This window comes from Phasianus colchicus, chromosome 3, assembly GCF_987193195.1.
Source record: "Phasianus colchicus chromosome 3, bPhaCol1.hap1.1, whole genome shotgun sequence".
NCBI classification, from domain to species: domain Eukaryota; kingdom Metazoa; phylum Chordata; class Aves; order Galliformes; family Phasianidae; genus Phasianus; species Phasianus colchicus.
In genome coordinates this window covers 87,876,145-87,899,454 of record NC_143438.1, presented here as the reverse complement: position 1 = coordinate 87,899,454, position 23,310 = coordinate 87,876,145, and the positions used below count along the sequence as shown (strand labels likewise).

At 40.9% G+C, this 23,310-nt stretch overlaps 1 protein-coding gene across 8 annotated transcripts in view; it reads left to right on the top strand.

Moving 5' to 3' along the window:
• Nucleotides 1-23,310, top strand: part of ZFAT (zinc finger and AT-hook domain containing) — a 116,204-nt gene that overhangs the window by 7,174 nt on the left and 85,720 nt on the right. For 7 of the 8 annotated variants that reach the window (XR_016465354.1, XR_016465353.1, XR_016465355.1 and 4 more), the window contains exons 2-3: nucleotides 6,109-6,279; nucleotides 13,710-13,970. Coding sequence is in view for 4 of the 8 variants with exons in the window: in XM_031591251.2 (XP_031447111.2) it covers nucleotides 6,109-6,279; nucleotides 13,710-13,970 (432 nt within the window). In the remaining 4 variants the exon portion in view is untranslated. Of the gene's footprint in view, nucleotides 1-2,126; nucleotides 3,176-3,759; nucleotides 3,908-6,108; nucleotides 6,280-13,709; nucleotides 13,971-23,310 lie in introns of those variants that run through there. The other variant, XM_090138027.1, reaches the window with a different exon arrangement.

The window sequence follows — 23,310 nt, the reverse complement described above, 5'->3', positions numbered from 1 at the left end:
AACAGGAGGGGGAACAGCTGGTTATGAGGGTGGATGGTGATAGGACAAGGGGGAAAGGTCTTAAACTGAGAGAGAGGAGGTTTAGGTTAGATACTGTGAGGAAGTTTTTCCTACAGAGGGTGGTGACACACTGGAACAGGTTGCCCAAGGAGGTTGTGGATGTTCCATCCCTGGAGGCATTCAAGGCCAGGCTGGATGTGGCTCTGGGCAGCCTGGTCTGGGGGTTGGCGACCCTGCACATAGCAGGGGGTTGAAACTCGATGATCATTGTGGTTCTTTTCAACCCAGGCCATTCTATGAGTCTGTGATTCTGTGATTCTACTGAGGTATATTTGTGTGTGGGACCATGGGATTTGATTTTCCTTGATTCACAAGTGTGGCTGCTTTTATTGATAGGGGCTTGGAGATTGGAGAGTAGCGCACCTTAAGGAAATAAAACTTGCTGGAGAAGGATTAGAAATAATGTTGTTGATAGGGGATATTCTAACTAACTCTGCAGACTGGAGTCTTCCTCTTACCTGTCTGCTGGAGCCCTACCTGATGGTCCCAGGATGGTGCACACAGCTAATGCTTTCCCATTTGTAAGTTCAGCCAGGAACAAAGCTGAGAATGTATCACTCGCACCAACCTGGTAGGCTCCACAGACAAGGCACTGCTTTCGACAGTGCTTGCATAGAGGATTCACATGTAATGTAAGTAAAGAGCTGAGTCTTTCTCTTGTTCAGCTGATAGAGGTTTAAGTAGTGAAAGCACACACGTTCTGTTCTCTCTATGCTGCTCCTGGAACACATGCCAGTCCCATCCGAGTGTCCGGAACCGACAAGCCTCACCACTCTATATTGGCAAGCACCATGGCCTGGTAGATAAAGCCCCAGTCTGATTGCAGACACTGCACCAGATCCATTTTTGCTGGTCCCTCCAGAAGCTGGCACTTGAATATGAGGAGCAGACAGTGGGATTACACAGAAAGATTATTGTGAAAGGATTTAATGAGAAATAGGACAGACTGCAGTGGTAAGGCACTGGGTGTGATCAGTCCCTTATATATCATTTTCCATTCCTCCTTCCTCTACAGATTCCTTCATCTGTTTTACATTGTCCCACAGCCCCTCTCAAATCTTGTTTCTACTTTTCCTTTCTTACGAAGTCCAGGTAGCTTACTCCAAAGCTGTGCCTGCTGTTTCTTGGTAGCCCATCAGTAACTTGTCATCATCTGTGCTGTGCATAGAATCATAGAACCTTTTGTGTTGGAATGGACTTTAAACGTCATCTGATCCAACTCCCCTGCAGTGAACAGGGACACCTACAGCCAGATTGAGTTGCTCAGAGCCCCATCCAGCCTGACCTTGAGTGTCTCTAGGAATGGGGCATCCACCACATCTCTGGGCAACCTATTCCTTTGCCTCACTACCCTTATTGTAAAAAACTTTTTCCTTATATTCAGTTTAAGAAGCATTTCTTGAGAAAACAAAAGGTGTCTTGTGATGTCGCTGGGTTTTAATGCTGGAAATAATGTGGAGTCGGGCTAGATAACCTTTAAAGGTCCATCCTAAATCAAACAATTCTATGATTCTTTGATTCTATGAAATAAAGGTGTGCTTTTGTACTTAACATGAAGTAAAGAGTGCTTGAGTCTCCTGCCAGGATTGCATGACAGTGTTTGGTAGCTGTACAGTGTAATATCCCAGTGAAGCCTGTGCTTGATAGCTTTAGTTCTGACCTGTACAAATGTCATGAAAACTGGGTGCTCAGTTTGCCTTTATGATTGTTAGCTGAGAATGAGCGATGATGTATTCAAATCAGGGGAAAAGCACAGAAAAAAGTCTGGGTATTAAAGTGTAATTTAAAGTGAATAGCTGAAGCTTGGAAATGCCTTGTGAGGAACAGGGAGAGAGGAGAGTCTGATAGGCTGGAAGATGCTGGAGAGAGGAAGGGATTTATTAAAATCAAAATCAAAGAGTCATAGAATGGCTTGGAAGAGACCTCAGGTATCATCAAGCTCCAACCCCCCTGCTGCAGACAGAGCTGCCAGCCTTCTCATTTCATACTAGCAGGAGGTGAGGGTAAAAAAAAAAAAAAAAGAAAAGGAAGTAGGTATTATTACTACAACTTGAGAGACCAGAGAGTTACTAAACTGAGAGTAAAGTTTGTATTACATATACTGAAGGTGGAAAGAAATCTGTTATATACATTATACTCCACCTATTTATTTGGATTACTAATAGTCTATAATACAATAAATACCTAATTGCCACAAAAGAAACCAGCAAAAAGCCCAAGGCCAAAAAACTTCCTAGTCTCAGGATGTAATACAAGTTTACTTGCAGAACATTGTCAGGGATTTGAAGCAGAGTTTGTTTTATCTTTAAGTTCAGATTGAAACAAGTGGTTATGTAAATTCTAAACTACTGTATATTTTAGGAAGGTTGAACAGGTGAACTTTTATTTTTGTATTTAACTATGGAGTTGATAGAATCATTAAGGTTGGAAAAGAACTCTGAGGTCATCCAGTCCAACCATCCGCTTACCACCAATATTGCTCATTAAACCATGTCACTCAGTACAACATCTGCATGTTTCTTGAACATCTCCAGGGACAGTGGCTCAACCATCTCCCTGTGCAGGCCATTCCAGTGTCTGATATCCAACCTTAACCTCCTCTGGCTCAGCTTGAGGGCATTCCCTCTTGTCCTAGTTCCTTTTAACTGCTGGAGAGCTTTAAAGGGGATTACAGAAGTTTTTAAGTGCTGTCAGTATTAAATAGCTGCTGAAAAGTTTTGGATACATTAGAATGATTTATGACATATAAACACAGATGGATAATCTCTCTTCTGTTTACTTTTTTTGTGTTTCTCATGAAAACAATTATTTAAAAGCAAAACATAACCCAGCCCCCAGCCTGTCCTTAGTGCTATAGGGAATTTTGTGACTTCTTACAATGAACTCTTCCTTAGTTTTTGACTCATGGTGATCAAAAGTATATATATTCCATAAATAATTCTACTTTCAGTAATGTTTCTAATATAAATGGTTCCTCCTGCAGGTTTAAAGAGAAGCAGAACAGATGCTTTTAAACTTTGAGAAGGGAGTTGGGAATGAGGAAGCTTGTTTCCCAGCCTGCTTTTGTCTCCAGCGATCCATTGGTTAATCTCCCTTTGCTGTGCACATGCTCAGTGTAAAGAACTATTTTTGTCTAATTAAGAAGTACCCTGAGATCTTTGGAATAATGGAAAAAAATATTGAAATGCTTTCAGTTACATTATAGCTTAATTTGCTACTTCTCAATTTAAGAAAAATGTAACTGGTAACATTTATTTCAATATACACAGAGTTTATATGGGCAAACTGAAGGTAATGAATTAACACAAAGCAAGCTTATTAGGTGGAATGTTTCAGATTGGTTTTGGCTGAAACTACTCTTGTTTGTTTACCTGCATACTTGATTAATATTTCTTTCATTATCTGCATATTTAATTGATGCCTAATTAATTGCTCTGTTGATTTCCCACATAATTAATTATCCACTACTTAATCGTTGATTCCCTGCATAGTTAATTGACTTTTTGCTTATTTGATTTTTACACTTAATTGACTGTAATTCATTACTCTATTGCTATACCACCTAATTAGCAAACGGTTAATTGGTTATCATTTACTTATTTTAATCTAATTGTTTAGGCCTGTGATCAGTACAGCTTATCCTCTGCTTTCTGACCTCCTTTTCTTCCTCTATTTTGTTTCAATCTCACTTCTAAGCAGAGCACTGATAACAGCTGTTGAGGGGAGAGACAAAGAACAGTGAGCCTGGACTTCCAGAGAACACAGCTGGCAGTCAGGAAGCAGGAACAGTGGCAAATAAAGCCTCAAAACAGAAGTGTCCACTGCATTGTGGAGTTTCAGAGTTCAGGTGTGATTAAGCTGTTTGTTAGATAATCAGAGGTTTTGTACTGGGAATATTAAACATGCATTTAGGAAAGTCGTGGATCACTGGGTTAATAACAGGGTTTTTAATAGAAGAATAATGCTAAAGAACAGAGCAGAACTGATTCAAAGGAACGTTTCCATTATAACCTTAGCACAATCAAAATAAGAAAGCGTGTGTGCTCAAGACAGCAGAATGGCTGAGAAGGAGCCTTGCTCATAAGACCATAGTGAGTATAATATACATTTTACATTGCTGCTCATGTGTGTAGGATACAGCATATTTGTACAACAGGAATAGTTTGTGGGCTGTTTTTCAGAGCTATGTTAAGAAATGGAGGTGTATTACGCCTTTTAGCTTTGAGGTATTTGTACTGTCTCTAAGGATTATGTTGTTTTTGTTACAGCAGTGTAAATGAGTGCCACCTTTGGTATTCTTGACACTCAAAAGCTTTTTCTTGAGTGTTGTGAACCGCATGTTATGTCATAAAGGGAGGATAATAAGGTTGAATAGGGCTGATGATCTTTGTTTGGGATTGTTATTAGTTCTAAAATACAGCTTTCCTGTTCTCTTCCCTCCCCGATTCATCCCAAAGTTCACAGAAAATCACTGTATTTTTGTATTGATTGGCTAATGTGAGTTTTAGTTTGTATCTCAGATAGCATTTGCTGTTCCAGCTTGCTTTCAGTGAAGGCGTGTCCTTGTTTTCCTTAGGGGGACAGAGGGAGAGGAGAAACTGAAAGTGATGGATGGATTGGGGCTTACTGTACATAGCTGAGGAACCAGCATGCCTGAGTTGGCTCCTGGTTGTTGGGGGTTTCTTTAGAAACAGAAGGAAGCAGTGACTTCAAAAGTCAAGGCATCACAGCGAATTTCATTTTAAAGCATTGACCAATATACATTTCAATGACATTCTTCATTTACTGCTATTTCATAAGTTTTCACTGTTTTGTCTGGTATTATTTTGGAGAACTAAAAGGAATTTTTCATCGAACTTGTATGTCAAAGTATATGGAATCTTGATATTTCTCTTGGTGTCACATGTAATTAATGCTGACCCAGGTTGCAATGTGATATTTTGCTTTGAGTGTAAAACTTCTTTTTCCCTTTTCCTTCCTTAAATTTTCCACCTTTTCCTCCCTGTTTTTCTCCATGTAGGTTGATGACTCAAGATGAGGTCTGATATTTTTCCAAATTTGAAAGAAAACATGTTTGTGTAGCTTTAAAGTGAATGGGAAGAAGGAGAAAGGAAGACACTACGCTTGCATAGCTGTGATAGGATGCAAGACTTTGTGGTGTAGAGCATTGCAGATGTTCTCACCTTCCTCCCCACTCTTTTGTTAGTGGCAGAGCCACAACTGAGGATAATTGGTAATTAGCTCAGTGAGTAAAGGAAAAAGTGGTGTAACAAAACATACATTTGATATCAAATGCCTTTATTTTCTAACAAACATTTCTATCTATTTGTGTTTCCGGTACTTAAATAGGTGATTAGAGAATTAGATTTGTGCCTATGTGAGGTAAGTTCTAAGGTTGAATACACTTGAAAAGTAAAGGAAAGAGTAGTGAGGTCCATGACCTTTGATTAGACATGGAGCTGAGCTTCTCTGTATTGCAGAGCTACTTTGTGAAAGATAGAATGTTTTAGGTTTGTACCAATGCAATATACACCAAATCTGGGCAATGACTTCATGTCTAAAACAATTTTCTGTTTATCAAATGTTTGAAAAACTGAAATTGTGGCATTGTGTAAGGCTGGAAGTGGGGAAAAAAATGACTTCATCTATCCTGTTTCCATTCAGAGTAGCAGAATGGCTTGGGTTGGAAGGGACCTCAGAGATCACTTAGCACCATCCACCTTGCTGCAGGCAGGGTTGCCATCTGTCAGATGAGGTTGCTTGGGGGCCCATCCATCCTGGCCTTGAACACCTTGAGGGATGAAGCACTTCTTAGATCTTAGTCAGGAGAAGTTTTCTGGCTTGTGAGAGTCTGGGTAGAAGTCGTACCATTTCTTAAATTTATTTTGTGATTCATTACGAATGCCTTCATTTGATGCTGTAACGTTTGATGGTGTAACAAATTTATTAGCTGTATTAAAAGAATCAAAACCTCCGTAACTACTGGTAATAAGAATAAATGACCAAATTTGGAAATATTAACTTATTTTTTTTGAATTTATTTTTCAGGGATCAATTCCATCTTCATGTGTAAGCTTTGTAACTTATTTTCACCAAATCAGTCAGAACTATTGTCTCACGTCTCTGCAAAGCACTCAGAAGAAGGGACTAATGTGGACGACATCATTATTCCACTCCAGCCTCTAACAGCACCAACGGACATAAACAGAAATGGAGAAGGTACTTTGATAAATTGAGTAAAATGTAATTTTCGAACAGTCATTTAGGCTTTTTTAATGAAACCTGTGGTCTCGTGGTGCTTCATTCTGTGTACAATTTACATAGCTTGTTTATACAGTTTTCACCACATGCTGCCAACATGAATTTCATTTAGTGCAGATTAGATCAGAGGATGGACATGGATAAACGCAGCATGTGACAGGGGATGATTACAGTGCTCCATTAATTTTAAATGTCAAGTACAGCAAAGTCTGCTTCCTAGAGCTTTGATTTGAGGCTCTAAAAGCAGCGGAAGGAGTGTAAGTGCCAGACAGTTCAGTTTTCTTAGGCAAGCAGCCAGAGCACCGTGGGCTGGGAAAGGGAAGGGGGTGAAATGCTTTGAGTTACAAAACTTACTGCTTTTGGAATTTCAGATAATATTAATAGTTTGTTCTGAGGAGGCAGCGGCATGATTCATAATTTGTTACTGTGCTTTGATATTAGTTCTAGTAAACTAAAAAAAAAATTCTTGTAGGCAAAGTTTGATGTTGCTCTACAATTAAAGAAATAACATTCATGACTATTTTTAAGCGATTATAATTTCAATCCCTTGTAGTATTAGCAATGGGTACAAAATGATTCAGACTTTGTTTTACACCCTGATTTGAATAATGGATTCATGTTGTTGGCAAAGCTCTTGTTTTAATACAACTACCAAGATTTCTAAAGTCTTTAATAATTACGATTGCTGATTACAAGGAAAAAAAATAACCCACTCTAATTATCACACTTGAACGAATATTTTTATCATTAACATTTGAGTGTGGCATTTCTTCCTTTGCTTACCAGCAGTAATTCAGTAGGTACTTTGACTTCATGAATGTAAGAAGTTATTTCTAATAACTGGTCACATAGTGTTCAGCTGTTACCTCCTCAGATGGCTGGTGAGGGAAAGTTTGCATCAGATTATCATATCACACTATGCCTAAAATAAACACTGCTTCATAGGAAGGTGAATAAATATCAGATCTGCGTCAAATTTCAAAATCTCTTCTAATTTTATTTTAATTATACAGAATGAGTATCTCAGCTATGCAGAATCCATCTTCCTTTTTGGATTTTTTAGTGTCCCGTTACCCCTTCACTAAGCTGTATCTCTGAGCATGGTGATAATGGTACCTTGCAATACATTCTTATTCCTGTGAGTAAAAAGGCTCTTCTGTAAACAACTTGTTGTATTTGTGGCAGGAACTGTCAGCACTTTTTTTGTTGTATGTTGTAAGATGAGCATCACACATTCATTGAAATAGTATGTAATTACCATAAAGATCTGAATGAGCAGAAATCAGACCTAAGCAGCTTTTGAGAGCATAGCTTTGTAAATCTACTTATGTAAAATAAAACATTTGTGTTTAAAGTTACCATTTTCATTGTTCTTGGTCAATACTTTGCATCATCTGATGTGATTGTGCGGTTCTGCCTTATTTGGATTATTTGGTCTAATTCTTTGGCATTCTGCTTTTAGTAAGAATGTCACAGTGAATTACTCACATCAAAAAGATACTAAGATATTACTATAATATAAACAAATAATAAATCTTTCTCATTACACAAATTAATTGGAGATGAGAGTAGTGTATTCTGAAGTTCTGTTCTTCAGCGTTCTGTTTAAATAATTAGGGAACTTCATAGCAGAATGTAGGAGTTTGGAAATTTCCCCTTCTGTTATGAAATCTGTAGCATATAAGGTTTTAGTATACCTTTTTTTTTCTCTGTGGACCCTTCTTTAATTTTTAGTGATTCAGTATTCTCACTGAAGGGAGAAGTGACTTACGAATGACAGTATGGAACAGTTTCCTTTCAGTTGCCTGATAGATGAACATATTTTTGTCCTTTGAAAACAGTTTTTCTTCCAAGTATAGGTAAAAAACGTGTTTACTTTGGAATCGGTATAGATGAGTGAATGTTGAGTTGTTAATGGAGCTGTGTTCTGCCTGAATACTAAATCAATGATTTTCTAAGTACTGTGAAAAAGTAAAATGCTGGTATTACATGTTTATTACTCTGAAGTTATTTTATTGGTAATACACTCTGCTGAATTTTAGTTAGTCACACCACTTTCCCATAATTAGATCATGATATATTTACACTTGATTTGTCCTAACTGCTTTGATCAGGTGATGCTAGTGCTGTGGAATCAGGGGACCAGGCAAATGTTGCTGCGGTGAAGATTATGGATAGATCACAATTTGTTCTGCTCTGGAGTATAGCAACTTTGTTTGGGAAATGACAGATATTTACTGCTTCACAGTTATCACTCGTACTCTACTTTTCTGTAGGATTTCTATTCATAACTTTCTGTAATGATCTCAGTTTTCTTTCAAAGTGCCTGTCAAAGCTATTTGCCTTTTTACTTTTTTACTTAATTAGGTTGGTAGTGTTTGAGGAGCAGCATGGATGATCCTAAGTTCATCTATTTGTAATATTATTCCCTGATAGATTGTTGTTATAGGCTGTATCTGCATTATGGGATACGTGTTTTCTGCAGCACTGTTTTCAGGCCTTATCTATTGATTATGAGAACTGGAAGAAGTTATTATATAAATACAAAAATTTTCCACAAGAGGTATAACTCCTTAAGGTCACATAAAAAAGAGCAGCCTTATCCTGACTAGAGGACCAGCTACAGCTGGAGCATCTGTTGAGGCTGCAGGGCAGAGAGCTGTTCCTGGGTACCAGGATGTGTGGTCACTGTTACGTTTGCAAGGAGTTGTGGATTTTCATCCATATTTGCTTGTTTTTGTGTGACCCCTCGTGCAGCAGATTGTGAATACAGCATGTACTGTTGTAATCATTTATGTAAAAGAAGATGAGCTTGTTTTTTATGTAGCTGACAGATGAAAATGGTTTACTGTTACATAATGCACCCAGCCATTGCCATTTGGCCAGGTTGTTCATGCAAACACTTCTACAATCATTTTGCAACTTCTGACAAATTTTGGCTTGAGTCATGCTGTAGCTATCAGCTCAGTGACTGTGCTAAGCTACACATATGGGTTTGGAGGAAAAGGACTGTTTGATAGGGATTTATTGTATCTTCCACTTTTCCAGAGTCAGGGATATTTGCCCTATTATGGCATTAAGCTGGTTTTCTTAATGTTGTTTCGTACATCTGTGACTCTAATTACTCATGCACTTCAGACTGAGGGAGTAGAAAACCAATGAAAAAATATGATTACAGTGTATAGTTTCATCCATTTGATGCATTTCCCTGTGTGTAATAAAGTGACTTTGGAAAATTCTGGTCTCTAAGGTTGTTGTCCCTTAGTGAACCAGTTTTGGTTGAGTTTGATTTTGAGGCAATCAGTGCAACCACTGTACAACCACATCATTAAGCCCAACAAAATCCACACTGCTGGAGTGCTATGATCTACTTCAGTGTATGAAGAGTTAAGAATAGTGTGTATGTATTTGTTGTTGCTTACTTTAACTTCAAGGAAATGATTAAACAGAATTCTGCTGTATCAAAACAGAAGGCCTCATAAATGGAAATATTCTGAATATTTCTGAGATAGCTGATTATTAAACAGACTGATTTTGAGAAGCTTATGTGAATAATTACTGTGAAAGAACAGTATAGAAGTAGAGTTGTATAGTTTATTTCCATGTCCTGTTTCTGAAATGCCTTTTTTAGAGCCATTGAGTACATAATTATATAGCATAGCACAGAATGTTTTCTCAGAATATTGCCATTGCACATCCAATACTAGTTAACATAAAGATTGATTTCAGAGAATCTGTGGTGGGTGTAAAAATACCTAGAAACAGCAAAGGCAGTTGTGGAATAAGATCCCACTTATAAAAATCTTTCTGATGATCGATTTAAAACTTGAGCTTCCCACCAAGCATTCTTGAAGTAAGTGCTTTAATACATCCTTTTAGCAAGGTGTGACCATTCTCATTGGCTTGCTTATTTGCTAACAGGTCAATGACAATGTAGTGCTCAACTGTTATGCCTAGGTCATCTTAGGTGGTGCTTTGAACTGTGGTTAGTACAATGCAGTGTGAATGGATAGCTGGTGGCAAGCTGGATGGGGGAACAGCTGGAATTTATGGTCATGTGCATCATTAAAAATTGAATTCAGGCATTGTTAATTTAAAGTGGCTTGAGGATTGATCAGGAAGGAGGAAAGAACAGGAGCAAGTTTTGGTGATTCTATCAGTTGTCCACGAGTCATCCTGTTCCAGTGTATGCTGCTACCTATACAGCAGGCCTTTTAAAATGTCTGATAACTGTTGACTATTCTTCTACTGGTAATTGGTAAGCTCATTTATCATTTACAAACAGGTGTAAATTTACATATTCTTTACGTTGGTTGCCGCACCATTAGAAACTACAATTTCATAGTCTACAGAAAGGGATCCACCACCGACCTTCTAAAGGAGCACTTCTCAAAGTTCTGTTTGTAAACAGGATTTTGTTTCCATTTCTGTTGTAACATGAAAACACTGTTCTCTTTTTCATTTACTTTAGATCAGTCAGCAAGGGCTGAATCTCTTTTAGCAATTTTCATTTTTATTTGAGTAATGTGAAAAAAAAAAAAGAAAGAAAAGAACATTATACCCAGAGGCTATATTCACTCCTCAAGCCCTGGGATTTAATTACTTATAGTAACTTAAGCGATATCTGCATTTCTCATACTGTGCCTCACACATGGGCAATTTGACCTTTTTGCAGGTTGACGTTGAAATGTTGTTGTTTTTTTTAATTGCAAGTTAATTTCTTTAGCTCAAGGCATCAAATACTGTTTTTTTTTTACAGTGGTAACAAGTTTTGAGGGTATTGAAATCACCTTTCTCTTTTTGGTGGTAATTGACACCTTCTGGAGTGCAGTAGCACAGAAATTCAGAGTGCTGCTCGTGAATAGTTGCAAAAGGTGATGTGTGAAAAGTGATGTTTTTTTTTTTTCATTTGTAATGGAGCTTTTAGTTTTCTTATGACATATTTAAGTAGATGGGTACTCAAACACCAATGTAATAAGACAGAATGCTTTCTTGTTCACGTGATATCAGTTACATGATTATCTCAAAACTGGTCTCTCTGTGTGGGTTTTTGTTCGTCTGAAATACTTAAGGGAAGTGTTGAACAGATTTAGAAATGATGCTCCTACCACCTCCTGTTCTCTTGCATCATCTTTCCTTTAGATTCCTTGAGGTCATTTATTTTTCCATATGTTTTGAGTCAAGCAATTTAGCAGGGGCTTTTGGCATATCTGCTTGAAAATCATATGTATTTAAATTATTTATTCTTTTATGATTTTGGGGACTTTTATATTGTCAGTCTCAGTTTACGAGATAGAAAATAGGCTCCTGGCTTATAAATATTTGATAAAAAGCTTTAAATGATTCTTAATCTTTGGTTTTGGTGAAAATTCCTGGAATAAAAACACTGTAAGCTTTTCACGTGGAGGAAAATTTATGAGTTACACTGCCAGTCTGCTTTAGCTTGAATAATCTCAAGACCTTTTCACACGTTTGGAATTGCAACGACTACTTAATTACTGGGCATTTCTCTCTCTGTGAAGCCAGAAGACGTAATTCATACTTTTCCCATCTGTGCCAAGCAGAGAGAGAGAACAGCCATACCTTTTTGATTTTTATTTTTTGCACGAGTCTCATATTTTGGGAATGAATGGTAAGAATGCTTTCAGGGACCTCTTTGCTGTTGTCATCATAAGCTGACATGTACAAGAGATTTCCTTTTTTTCCCTTTTCTTTCTAAAGCACTGAATACAGGGTTACTGGCAAAACTTGCTAGTCCTTTGTTTTTCTCTATGATATTACAAAGATGATGGCTGACCGGGACTTCATACATGTTCTATTTCACTTAGCACTTTAGCACACTTAGCTATTTTTTGTGCACATTATACTGTAGTTTTTTTGTTCTTTGCTTGTTGGTCGTTGTGTTTTGTTTTTGCAATTACAGTGGCTATATCAAAGTCTTTGCTTTTCAATTTTCAAAGCTGAACGTCAGTGCATATTACTGAAGGCTCTTAAATGGCAGCCCCAGTCACCCTGGGATCCAGAGAGTATTCAGGCCTGATATGATCTGAAGTGCATTCTGGAGAGTGCTTTCTATGTTCGTTCAATATAAAAGACCATAGGTGTCTAATATTTGATAAAACGAATGCTAAAAGGCTGGAAGAAGCTTGACTCCCTCCTGTTCCTCCATATACCATCAGAGAAACTCTTCTACATGCACAGTAGTTTTTCTTTCTCAGAACTATGCAGAAATAGATCTGATATTTTACCAGATGCATGCTCAGAAGCAAATACATGCTTGAGAAGCTAGCATGCTTTGCTCTTGATGAACTGAGCTTCTTGCAGAAGAGCAGATACAAAGTAATTAAAATACATACAGTAATAATCAGGTAATTCCTCAAATCGTACAGCATAAAGAACAAAAAGTGCTGGAGATTAACAAGAAAGATAAAGAACAACTCTTTTAATTGTATAAACAATTACACCAGAGTAACTGATAGCTTGGATGAAATTTCTGAAAAGCATTTGGACGCTATCTGGAAAATTCCTCTTCTCTTAGTATTGGCTTTCATTAATTAGAAGTTTTATGCTGGTCTAACTGGTTCTGTCACTCTTTATGTCTGTGAGAGTCTGATAGCAGAGTTGCTTTTGAAGTAACTATGAAGGAGTGATCAGAGCAGTCCGAAGCGAGAGATAGGAGCATGAAGCTAGAAAGTGTTAATAATAAAGAATCACAGGAATTTCAGAATCATAGAATCACGGAGTGGTTGGAGTTGCAAAGGATCTCAAAGACCATTTGGTTCCATCTCCTATGTCATGGGCCAGGACATCTTCCACTAGGTCAGGGTGCTCAAGCCCCATCCAACCTGGCCTTGAGTGAGAATGCCATTGGCTCATATTATTAAAAGAAAAATGAAGTTATGGTTTTAAAAGATAAAGTGCTTTTCTCTGAATGCATCTCAACTGCTTAAACAATTTATTTGAGAGTGATTTAAATTAAAATGAGATATTTTTTATGGAGTGTCAGAGCACTATAAAGCAATTCCGTAGAATATGCATGCTGGCTGATACAATTATTCAATAATCTAAAAGAATGCTTGCAGTGTGATTTCTGTAAAATTGTAGTACTCTGATATCTGTCAATCTCAGTAACATATTATTGCTTTGTGACTAGGAGAAATGCCAACAAATGTCATTGCTTAGAAGTAAATCTTTGTGAAAATAATCTTTTTTTTTTTTTTAAGCTTTAGGGGTAGAGACTCTGAACCTTCATTTAATATTGCTCTTTTTCAAAGATCTGGTGAATATTAGCCAGTTACTGGAGTAACCCTATGAGACTGCATTATAGCTTGTTTTTAGCTCTTATCTTCCTTATTCTTTTTTTTTTCTTTCTTTTTTTTTTTCCTTAGAGCTTCTTGCAGTGAAGAAGAAAAGGGGCAGGCCAAAAGGATCTACTAAGAAGTTATGTGTGGATGAAGATGTTGCAGAAAATAACTCTGTTCTGAACGAAGAAGCTCAACCTGGGACAGAAGAAGGACCAGAAGTGGCTGAAGTCTCACCAGGCAGCTTGGAATGTAGGAAATGTAATCGGAAGTTCTCTAACATGCGTCAGCTGAGGAAACATATCTGCATTATTGTTTTGAATGAAGGAGAAGAAGAAGGAGATGGAGGTAAGAGAATACCCATTAAAAAGATACAAAGCATATTGTGAAACAGTGTTTTTCCATCTTATAACCTGATTGTTTACTCCTAGTCATTAATATTGATGATCAGCAGAAGAGAAGGGACTGTTTCTTGTAATGTAAAAAGCATGTTGAAACAAAACTGAGAATAAAGTTAGACATTTCTTTTTTTTTCTTCCAAAAAATACCAAAGACTTATTACATTAGTAGTCTTACACTCACTAAAATGCTTATTTTACACAAGAAACTGTTTTGAGCAGAGGATTGCAGTTTTCTAATGGGAACTGATATAGTAACGTAGGTGGGTATTATGCATAGATGAAGAGGTATGATTCCATAGAAATGTTTCTGTCATTTCACTTGGGAAACCTGAATTCTGTTCTATTCTTGTGATAGACAAAAGGAATGCCTTTCAGGATGGCTTGCTATACTGTATAAAAAGTAATGCAAAGCTTCTATTTTACAAAAGTTTTTGTAGCATAGAATCATAGAATGGCTTAGGTTGGAGGGGACCTTAACAGTCATCTGGTTCCAACTCTCCTGCTATGGACAGGGCTGCCATGCACTGTATCAGGCTGCCCAGCGCCCCATCCAACCTGGCCTTGAATGCTTACAGGGATGAGGCATCCACAACTTCTCTGGGCAGTGTGTTTCAGCACCTCACCACCCTCTGAGTTAAAAAATTTCTTCCTAACACCTAAACAAAATCTCCCCTCATGTAGTTTAAAGCCATTCTTCGTTATCCTTTCACTGTCAGACCATGTTGTCTCCTGCTTTTAAGCTCCCTTCAAGTACTGGAAGGCCACAATGAGGTGTCCTCAGAGCCTTCTCTTCTCCAAGCTAAACAAGCTCAATTTCTTCAACCTTTCTTCATAGGAGAGGTACTCCAGCCCTCTTATCATCTTTGTGGCTCACTTCTGGACCTACTCCAACACCTCCATATCCTTCCTATACTGAGAACCCTACACCTGGGTGCATCACTCCAGATGTGGACTTATAAGGGCAGAGTAGAGGGGAACAATCACCCCCCTCTCCTTGCTGACCACTCCTCTTTTGATGCTGCCCAGGGTACAGTTGGCCTTCCAGACTGCAGGGGCACACTGCTGGCTCATGTCCAGTTTTTTGTCCATCAGGATCCATGGATCCTTTTCTGCAGGGCTGTTCTGAGTGAGTTCCTCTCCCAGTCTGTACTCGTTTCTGGGATTGCTTCCACATAAATGCAACACCTCACACTTGACCATGTTAAACCTCATTAGGTTCTCATGGGCCCACTTTCTGAGTTTTTCAGTACCCTTCTGGATGGCATCCCTTCCTTCTGTTATGTCATCTGCACCTCTCAACTCGGTGTCTTCAGGGAAATCAACTCTTTGAAAGGGTTGATAACTGCAGGACAAGGGGAAATGGTTTTAAGTTGAGGGAGAGAAGATTTAGGTTGGATGTCAGGGGGAAATTCTTTACAGATAGAGTGGTGAGGTGCTGGAACAGGCTGCCCAGAGAGCTTGTGGATGCCCCGTCCCTGGAAGTGTTCAAGGCCAGATTAGATGGGGGCCCTGGGCAGCCTGGTCTAGTATTTAATGTGGAGGTTGGTGGCCCTGCATGTAGCAGGGGGGTTGGAGTTTCGTGATCCTTGAGGTCCCTTCCAGCCCTGGCCATTCTGTGATTCAGGAAACTTGCTGAGAGTACACTTGATCCCAATGTATATGTTGTTGATAATGATTTAAGAGTACTAGGTCCAAGATGGACTTCTGGGAGACACCACTTGTGGCTGGCCTCCACCCAGACATAAAGCTGTTGACATCAACCCTCTGACTGTGACCTTCCAACCAATTCTTTATCCACTGAATAGTTCAGCCTTGAAATTGTTTCTTTACTTCCATCGTTTAACCTGCATTGCATATTGCTGTGTTGATCCTACTTACAGACAGTATTTGCCATTGCTTTTTTTTTCCATTTTTCTATTTTCTGTTTTGTGTCCACTCTATGATACACAGTGAGCGTGGCTGCATTTTGCTTCCGGTGAGTTGTGTAGTTCAACCCCTGTGGCTATGAGTAATTTATTTAAAATGGGTTTGGAATATGTTGACAGCACAGAAACTCTTACCTAATTGTTTTGGGTTTTTTTTCTGTCATTGTTGGTAGGATTTTTATGATACGTGTAGAGACATTCACTCCAGCAGTCTCCTCTCTGAGAATGCAAGTGTCTGTGCCCTTTGCTGTTTGTATGTGCTACAATGTTAGCATTTGCATCATTTTGTCAATGTTGCCTTTTCTGCATGCCCTTTCAAAATAAAAAAGTGTCAGCTCAAATTAACTGCACTAGATATGTTAGCTCATTAGAGCTGCTAAATCTTATCTGATTCTGTTTTGCTACAAAACACATTGGCAGGTTTTTCAAAGTAAATTGCTTAGTCTTTTCCTTTAAAAAAGCGAACAGCCTCAATTTTATGTGAATGGAACATTTTTTATTTATGTTCTGGCAAAAGCAAATCAGTCAAGGAAAAATATGTCATTCTTGAACAACAAACAATGAGGGCTTTTAGTTGTTGGTGTCTAGTGCAGATAGAGTGCCTCCAGCCCAAAGTTTCATACTTAGATTGCAAACTGTGAAGGTATTGAGCAGTATTTTTTAACTTGAAGGAATAACTGTTTGGATTACACCTGGGCAATTCTGTCTTCAGTCATCTACTGTTAATTATCCTATCATGGGAGAACTTTTCACCTCTCACTTTGATGTATGAACTGTTTTGGAATAACTTTTCAGTTTTAGAATGTGTAGATAAAAGTAGCATGTGTGTTGTTGTTATCCTTTGAGAATGTGATTAGATTGAGTAGCTCAAAGCTTTTTGATGAGTGGACAAAAACAATATTATTTATCATAGCTTTATTGTTTTACCAGCTCAGAAAACATGTTCTCTAAACTTGTAGTTTTTGGAATATTATTATCAGATTCAGTTTTCATTACAAATAATGTTTTGAGGATGAAAAGTGAGCAAAAAAGTTTAAAAGGCAAAGAAATAATGTAATAGTAAATGTCTTCTTATCTGTTCACATAATTTCATGGGGACCTGTTCATACGTGTACAAATATGCTAAGATTCAAAGTTGCTGAAGTTGTTTTCAAGAGCTTGTGTACTGGAGGTTTTACCCATATCAATGAAAGCTGTTAATCTCATTAGTTCTCCTAAGTGAGCTACAAAGCTGTCTAGTTTTCTGCTTGTCGGTATGTTCTGTGTTAATGAGTTTGAGTGCACTATTGCACCATCTGTGAAATGGTGTTATTTTTGGATTGTTTTTTAAACCTGATCCTGCTCTTTTTTTTTTGGGTTCCATTTTACTGTAATTCTGATAAATGGTTAATAGTCCTGTATTAACTTTTTGCCTGAGGTTCGTAGTTGCAATTTAGAAATCTTCATGGTTGCTTTCAGATTTTTCTTTTCTACTAGGAGCCTTAAGTAACAGACTAACTAGATGATCTGGAAATTGCTTATGCATCTGATTACTTATATCATTCTTCCCAGCAACTCTGCTGTCCCTGTTTTGAGATGAAGGAGTGGAAGTACAGGCAGTGTTCAAAAGCATCTTTGATTTAGGCAGTGGCACAAAAATATTTATTTTGTGTGTGGCTTTTTTGTTTATAATGTTCAAGAAATATTACAGTTATTTGAGTAGACATGGTTGATGTCAACAATTTCTAGAGTAAACTATCAGTGAGCCAAAACTTCTCAAAGTTATACATTCTAGTGCATGTGAAAAAAGCAGTACTGAAACTTCTGACTCAGTGACATTTCTCTATTGTTGGTGCTTTCTGATCGCCGAAGTCGCCTGACTCGGAGCCGTCCCGGACCGATCAGCAGCGACTGACCGCGTGGTCAAGGGGGATCTCGGGCGGTTCCTTCAAGCAGGGAGCCCCCGGGTAAAGGAGAAGCCCGGCAGCTCTCACGGGAGCAGCTGACGCAGCCGCTGACGCAGCGTGTGGGCGTTCCCCGCCTACGGCGGGAGATTTAAACGGGCACAAGGAGGGCAGCGACTAGTCGCTGCCCACCAGAGACGGTCAGGAGGAAGCAGGGCTCGCGCACCTCTTGACTTCCTGTTTCAGCTCTGGTAAGTATTCTGCTTCGACATGGGTGCTCCCCGGCAAAAGACTGCTGCCAGAAATAATGAGGAGGCCCAGGCAAGGGTCCCGATCTCTCAGAAACGGGAGGCAGCAACCAAGAAGACTGCAGAGACCCAGACTGAGGTCCTGCACATGCCTTATAGGAAGGCTGCTGCCAAAATGTCTGAGGAAACTCAGACTGAGCCCCCAACCCGAGATGCTGGTGTGCAGGTCTCTGGTTGTACTGAGTGCCAGAGCCTGGCCCTTGCAGTGCTGGGTGAGGGAGGCAGTGATTGTGTTCGCTGCGACCAGGTGAACTACTTGCTCAGCCTCGTAGTTGACCTGAAGGAGGAAGTGGAGAGGCTGAGGACTATAAAAGAGTGTGAGAGGGAGATTGACTGGTGGTGTCAGTCCCTCTCAGCCTCAAGTTCTCAGCACACAGCCGAGGCTCCTAATGGAGCATGTCAGCCCCTGTCACCTCACAAACAGGTGGTAAAGGGGAACCAGACAGCTGGCAGCACTGCAGCGAGCCCCCTGTCCTCTCTTCCCCCCAGCAGCAATTTGAGAAGGGAGGAGGAGTGGAAACGGGTGCCTGCTCGGCGGAAGGGGCATCCCCCATCCCGACCATCCCCGGCTCCACAGGTGCCTCTGCGAAACCGGTTTGAGGCCCTGGAACTTGAGGGGGAGACTAGCGAGAGTGTGGAGACAGATTCACCCACGAGGTTGCCTCAGATGAAGCGGTCACCCCAAAGCCTCAAGACTGCTTCTACACGTAAGGACAGAAGGGTGATTGTTGTAGGTGACTCCCTTCTGCAAGGAACAGAAGGCCCTATATGCCGGCCCGACCCCACCCGCAGAGAAGTGTGCTGCCTTCCTGGGGCACGGGTCAGGGACATTTCAAAGAAAATTTCTAGGTTGATTCAGCCTTCAGACTACTACCCACTTTTAATAATTCAGGCTGGCAGCGAGGAAGTTGGCAAGGAAAGCCTGAGGTCCATCAAGAAAGACTTCAGGGGAATGGGGCGAATACTAGAAGGAGCTGGGGTGCAGGTGATCTTTTCTTCTACGCCCGTGGTGTCGGGAAAAGGTACAGGGTGGATCCGAAAAACCCAACTCTTAAATAGATGGCTTAAGAGCTGGTGCAGACACAAGAATTTCGGCTTTTTTGACCATGGGGCAATCTACACTGCACCTGGCATGATGGCTGCTGATGCAAGCAGCCTGTCCCTGAGGGGTAAGAGGGTATTAGCTGAAGAATTAGCGGGACTCATTGACAGGTCTTTAAACTAGGAATGAAGGGGGAAGGGGGCAAAATAAAGGCTACTGGGGTTGAACGGTTCATTCGAGGGATTGTACCAAACTCTGTGGGCAATGATGGCAGAGTGCAAAAGGAGGGAATAGGGCAGGGGGATGCTGGGGATGCTGCTGTTCTAGCGGATCCTGGATCGCTTATGAAGGTGGTGAGACGGACAGCCCGGCTGAAGTGCCTTTATACTAATGCACGAAGCCTGAGTAACAAGAAGGAGGAACTGGAAACTGTGATGCATTCTGAAAGTTATGACATTGTTGCTATCACAGAAACATGGTGGGATGACTCCCACAATTGGGATACTGCCATCGACGGCTATAGACTCTTTAGGAGAGATAGGAGAGGTAGGAAGGGTGGGGGAGTTGCTCTCTATGTCAGAGATTGGATAAACTGTTAGGAGCTCCCCATGAGAAACAGTCAAGAACAGGTTGAGAGCCTGTGGGTTAGGATTAGAGATGGGACTAATAAAGGTCAGCTGGTATTAGGGGTATACTACAGGCCACCTGACCAAGGGGAGGCTGCTGATGAGGCTTTCTTGCTCCAGATGCGTGAGGCGTCTGCCTCACGGGCTCTTGTCCTGGTGGGGGACTTCAACCATCCGGACATTTGTTGGAAAAACCACACGGCGAGCTGCAAGAGCTCCAGAAGGCTCTTGGAATCCATTGATGATAGCTTTCTGGTTCAGGTATTGGACAGACCGACCAGAGGTCAAGCGTTGCTGGACCTGCTGCTCACCAACGCTGAGGAGATCATCAAAGGCGTCAAGGTTGGAGGATGACTAGGCTCCAGCGATCATGCCCTGGTTGAGTTTGTGATCTCAAGCGATGTGGGCCTGGTAAAGAGCAGGACCAGGACGCTGAACTTTAGAAGAGCAGACTTCAAGCTACTCAATGGAATGCTGGCCAAGATCCCCTGGCGCGCTGCCCTCAAAGATAAGGACGTTGAGGAGAGCTGGCTGCTCTTCAAGGATGCCCTCCTGGCAGCACAAGAGGTCTCCATTCCCCTGATTAAGAAAGTGGGCAGGAGAGGTAGAAAACCGGCATGGCTCAGCAAGGACCTGCTAAGAGAACTGAGGGTGAAGAAAGGGGTGTACAAGCTCTGGAAACAAGGCTGTGTCACCTGGGAAGAATACAGGGATGCCGTCCGGACTTGCAGACGTGGGATCAGGAAAGCCAAGGCGCAGGCAGAACTGAACTTGGCCAGGGACGTGAAAAACAATAAGAAAACCTTCTACAGGTACATTGGCCAGAAGAGACAGGCCAAAACGGGCGTACCTACTTTGGTAAATTTAAAAGGAGAAATGGCTTCAACAGATGAAGAGAAAGCTGAGGTGCTGAATGAGTTCTTCACCTCGGTCTTCACTGGTGGCCAGGATTCTAGTCTTTTTCACGTCCCTAAGTCTTGCACCCCCATACCTCTATGTGGGGACCAAGGAGGTAAATCCCTCCCCACTGTAAGGGTTGAGCAAGTCCGAGAGTGCCTCCTTAGACTGAATGAGTATAAGTCTATGGGGCCAGATGGCGTGCATCCCAGGGTCCTGAAGGAGCTGGCTGAGGTGGTTGCTGAGCCGCTCTCCATCATATTTGAGAAGTCGTGGCTGTCAGGTGAGGTCCCGGACGATTGGAGGAAGGGTCACGTCACTCCCATTTACAAGAAGGGGAGCAGGGAGGACCCGGGTAACTACAGGCCGGTGAGTCTCACCTCCGTGCCTGGGAAGATTATGGAACAGATCCTCCTGGACAATATGCTTGATCACATAAAGAACGAGCACGTGATCCTAGATAGCCAGCATGGCTTCACCAGGGGAAGGTCATGCTTAACTAATCTTGTGGCCTTCTATGATGGAGTGACGGCATTGGTGGACGAAGGGAAGGCAACTGATGTCATTTACCTGGACCTGAGCAAGGCCTTTGACATGGTCCCCCATCACATCCTCATCTCCAAACTGGAGGGAGGTGGATTTGACGGGTGGACAACTAGATGGATAAGCAATTGGTTGAAAGGCCGCAGACAGAGGGTGGTGGTCAATGGCTCTATGTCCAGGTGGAGGCCGGTAACGAGCGGTGTCCCTCAAGGGTCTGTCTTGGGACCGGTGCTCTTTAACATCTTTATTAATGACATCGATGAGGGAATGGAGTGCACCCTCAGCAAGTTTGCTGATGACACCAAGCTGAGTGGTGCAGTCGATACGGTGGAGGGAATGGAGGCCATTCAGAGGGACCTTGACAGGCTGGAAAGCTGGGCTCGGGTGAACCTAATGAGGTTCAATAAGGCAAAGTGCAAGGTTTTGCACTTGGGCCGGAAGAACCCCAGGCACCTGTACAGGCTGGGGGGAGTTGTCCTTGAGAGCAGCTCGGCAGAGAAAGACCTAGGGGTCCTGATAGATGAGAAACTTAACATGAGCCAGCAGTGCGCTCTGGCAGCCCGGAAAGCAAATGGGATCCTGGGCTCCATCAGGAGAGGGGTGGTCAGCAGGGATAGGGAGGTGATTGTCCCTCTCTACTCTGCTCTTGTGAGGCCCCATCTGGAGTACTGTGTTCAGGTGTGGAGCCCTCAGTACAAAAAAGACATGGAGATTTTGGAAAGGGTCCAGAGGAGGGCCACGAAGATGATCAGGGGGCTGGAGCACCTCCCCTATGAGGACAGGCTGAGGGAGTTGGGTTTGTTCAGCCTGGAGAAGAGAAGGTTGCGGGGCGACCTCATTGCAGCCTTTCAATATCTGAAGGGAACTTACTCCCAGGAGGGGAGTAAACTCTTCATAAGGGCTGATAATAGCAGGACACGGGGAAATGGTTTTAAGTTAAAAGAGGGAAGATTTAGGTTGGATGTTAGGGGGAAGTTTTTTACTAGGAGGGTGGTTAGGTCCTGGAACAGGCTGCCCAGGGATGTTGTGGATGCCCCGTCCTTGGAGGTGTTCAAGACCAGGTTGGACGAGGCTCTGGGCAACCTGATCTAGTAAAGGTGTATGTTTGGTGGCCCTGCTAGGCAGGGGGGTTGGAACTACATGATCCTTGAGGTCCACTCCAACCCAGGTCATTCTGTGATTCTGTGATTGTAGAGCTGGGTTGAGAATTTTGTTGAGGCTCTTTGAACCTTCCAGTTAAAATATGCTTTCTTATTTCTGACACAGTGGTTAGAATAGATGGCCAAAAATAGTAAAGACCTTTGACAGCAAGTTCTTTATTTTTTATCTTCTTGCATATGGGTTTTCCCCCCACCCTTTTTTTCCGCAGTTAAGCTTTTGTCTTTCTGACTTCAAATTGCTTTTGTTTCTCCACTGCTTCTGGGATTTTTTTCTACTGTTTTCATCTATTGTGTTTTTCATTTCTTGCGAAGTTTATCAGTGTATGGATATCTGATATCTGGATATATTACTAATAATAAAATATGTTTTCACTTTGTACTGGACTTGGCTGGGATGGAATTAGTTTTCTTCAAGTGACTCATAATCTTCTATGCTTTTGATATATGACCAAAATAATGCTGTTGACACGCTAGTGTTTTAGCTAGTGCTAAAATATACTAAACTTAAATATTGAGATGCTATATATTGGTATTCTGTGTGATATTTTTTACTGAGAGGAACATAAGTGTATTGAGCTCAAGTTAAACTATCAGGAAAGTTTTCCAAATAATAAAACATGTTGCTCTTTTTTATAGATCCCTAATGGAAGTAATGAAACACTTAGCATATTGGAGGTTTAAAACTGCAATGGGTAAACAACTATAAGACTGTACTGAAGCAACAATATCTGTTGGTCTAAGAAATAACTGAAATAATTTCTCACTGAGATGGTCCTTCCCCTTTTTCAGGAGTCATCAAGCCTTACTGGTTGCTGAATTCCTCTGTGCAGCTAATGTGCTCTTTTGATACATAATGATTACCTTCACCTCAGATCATAGAATTATTACAGTTGGAAGGGATTT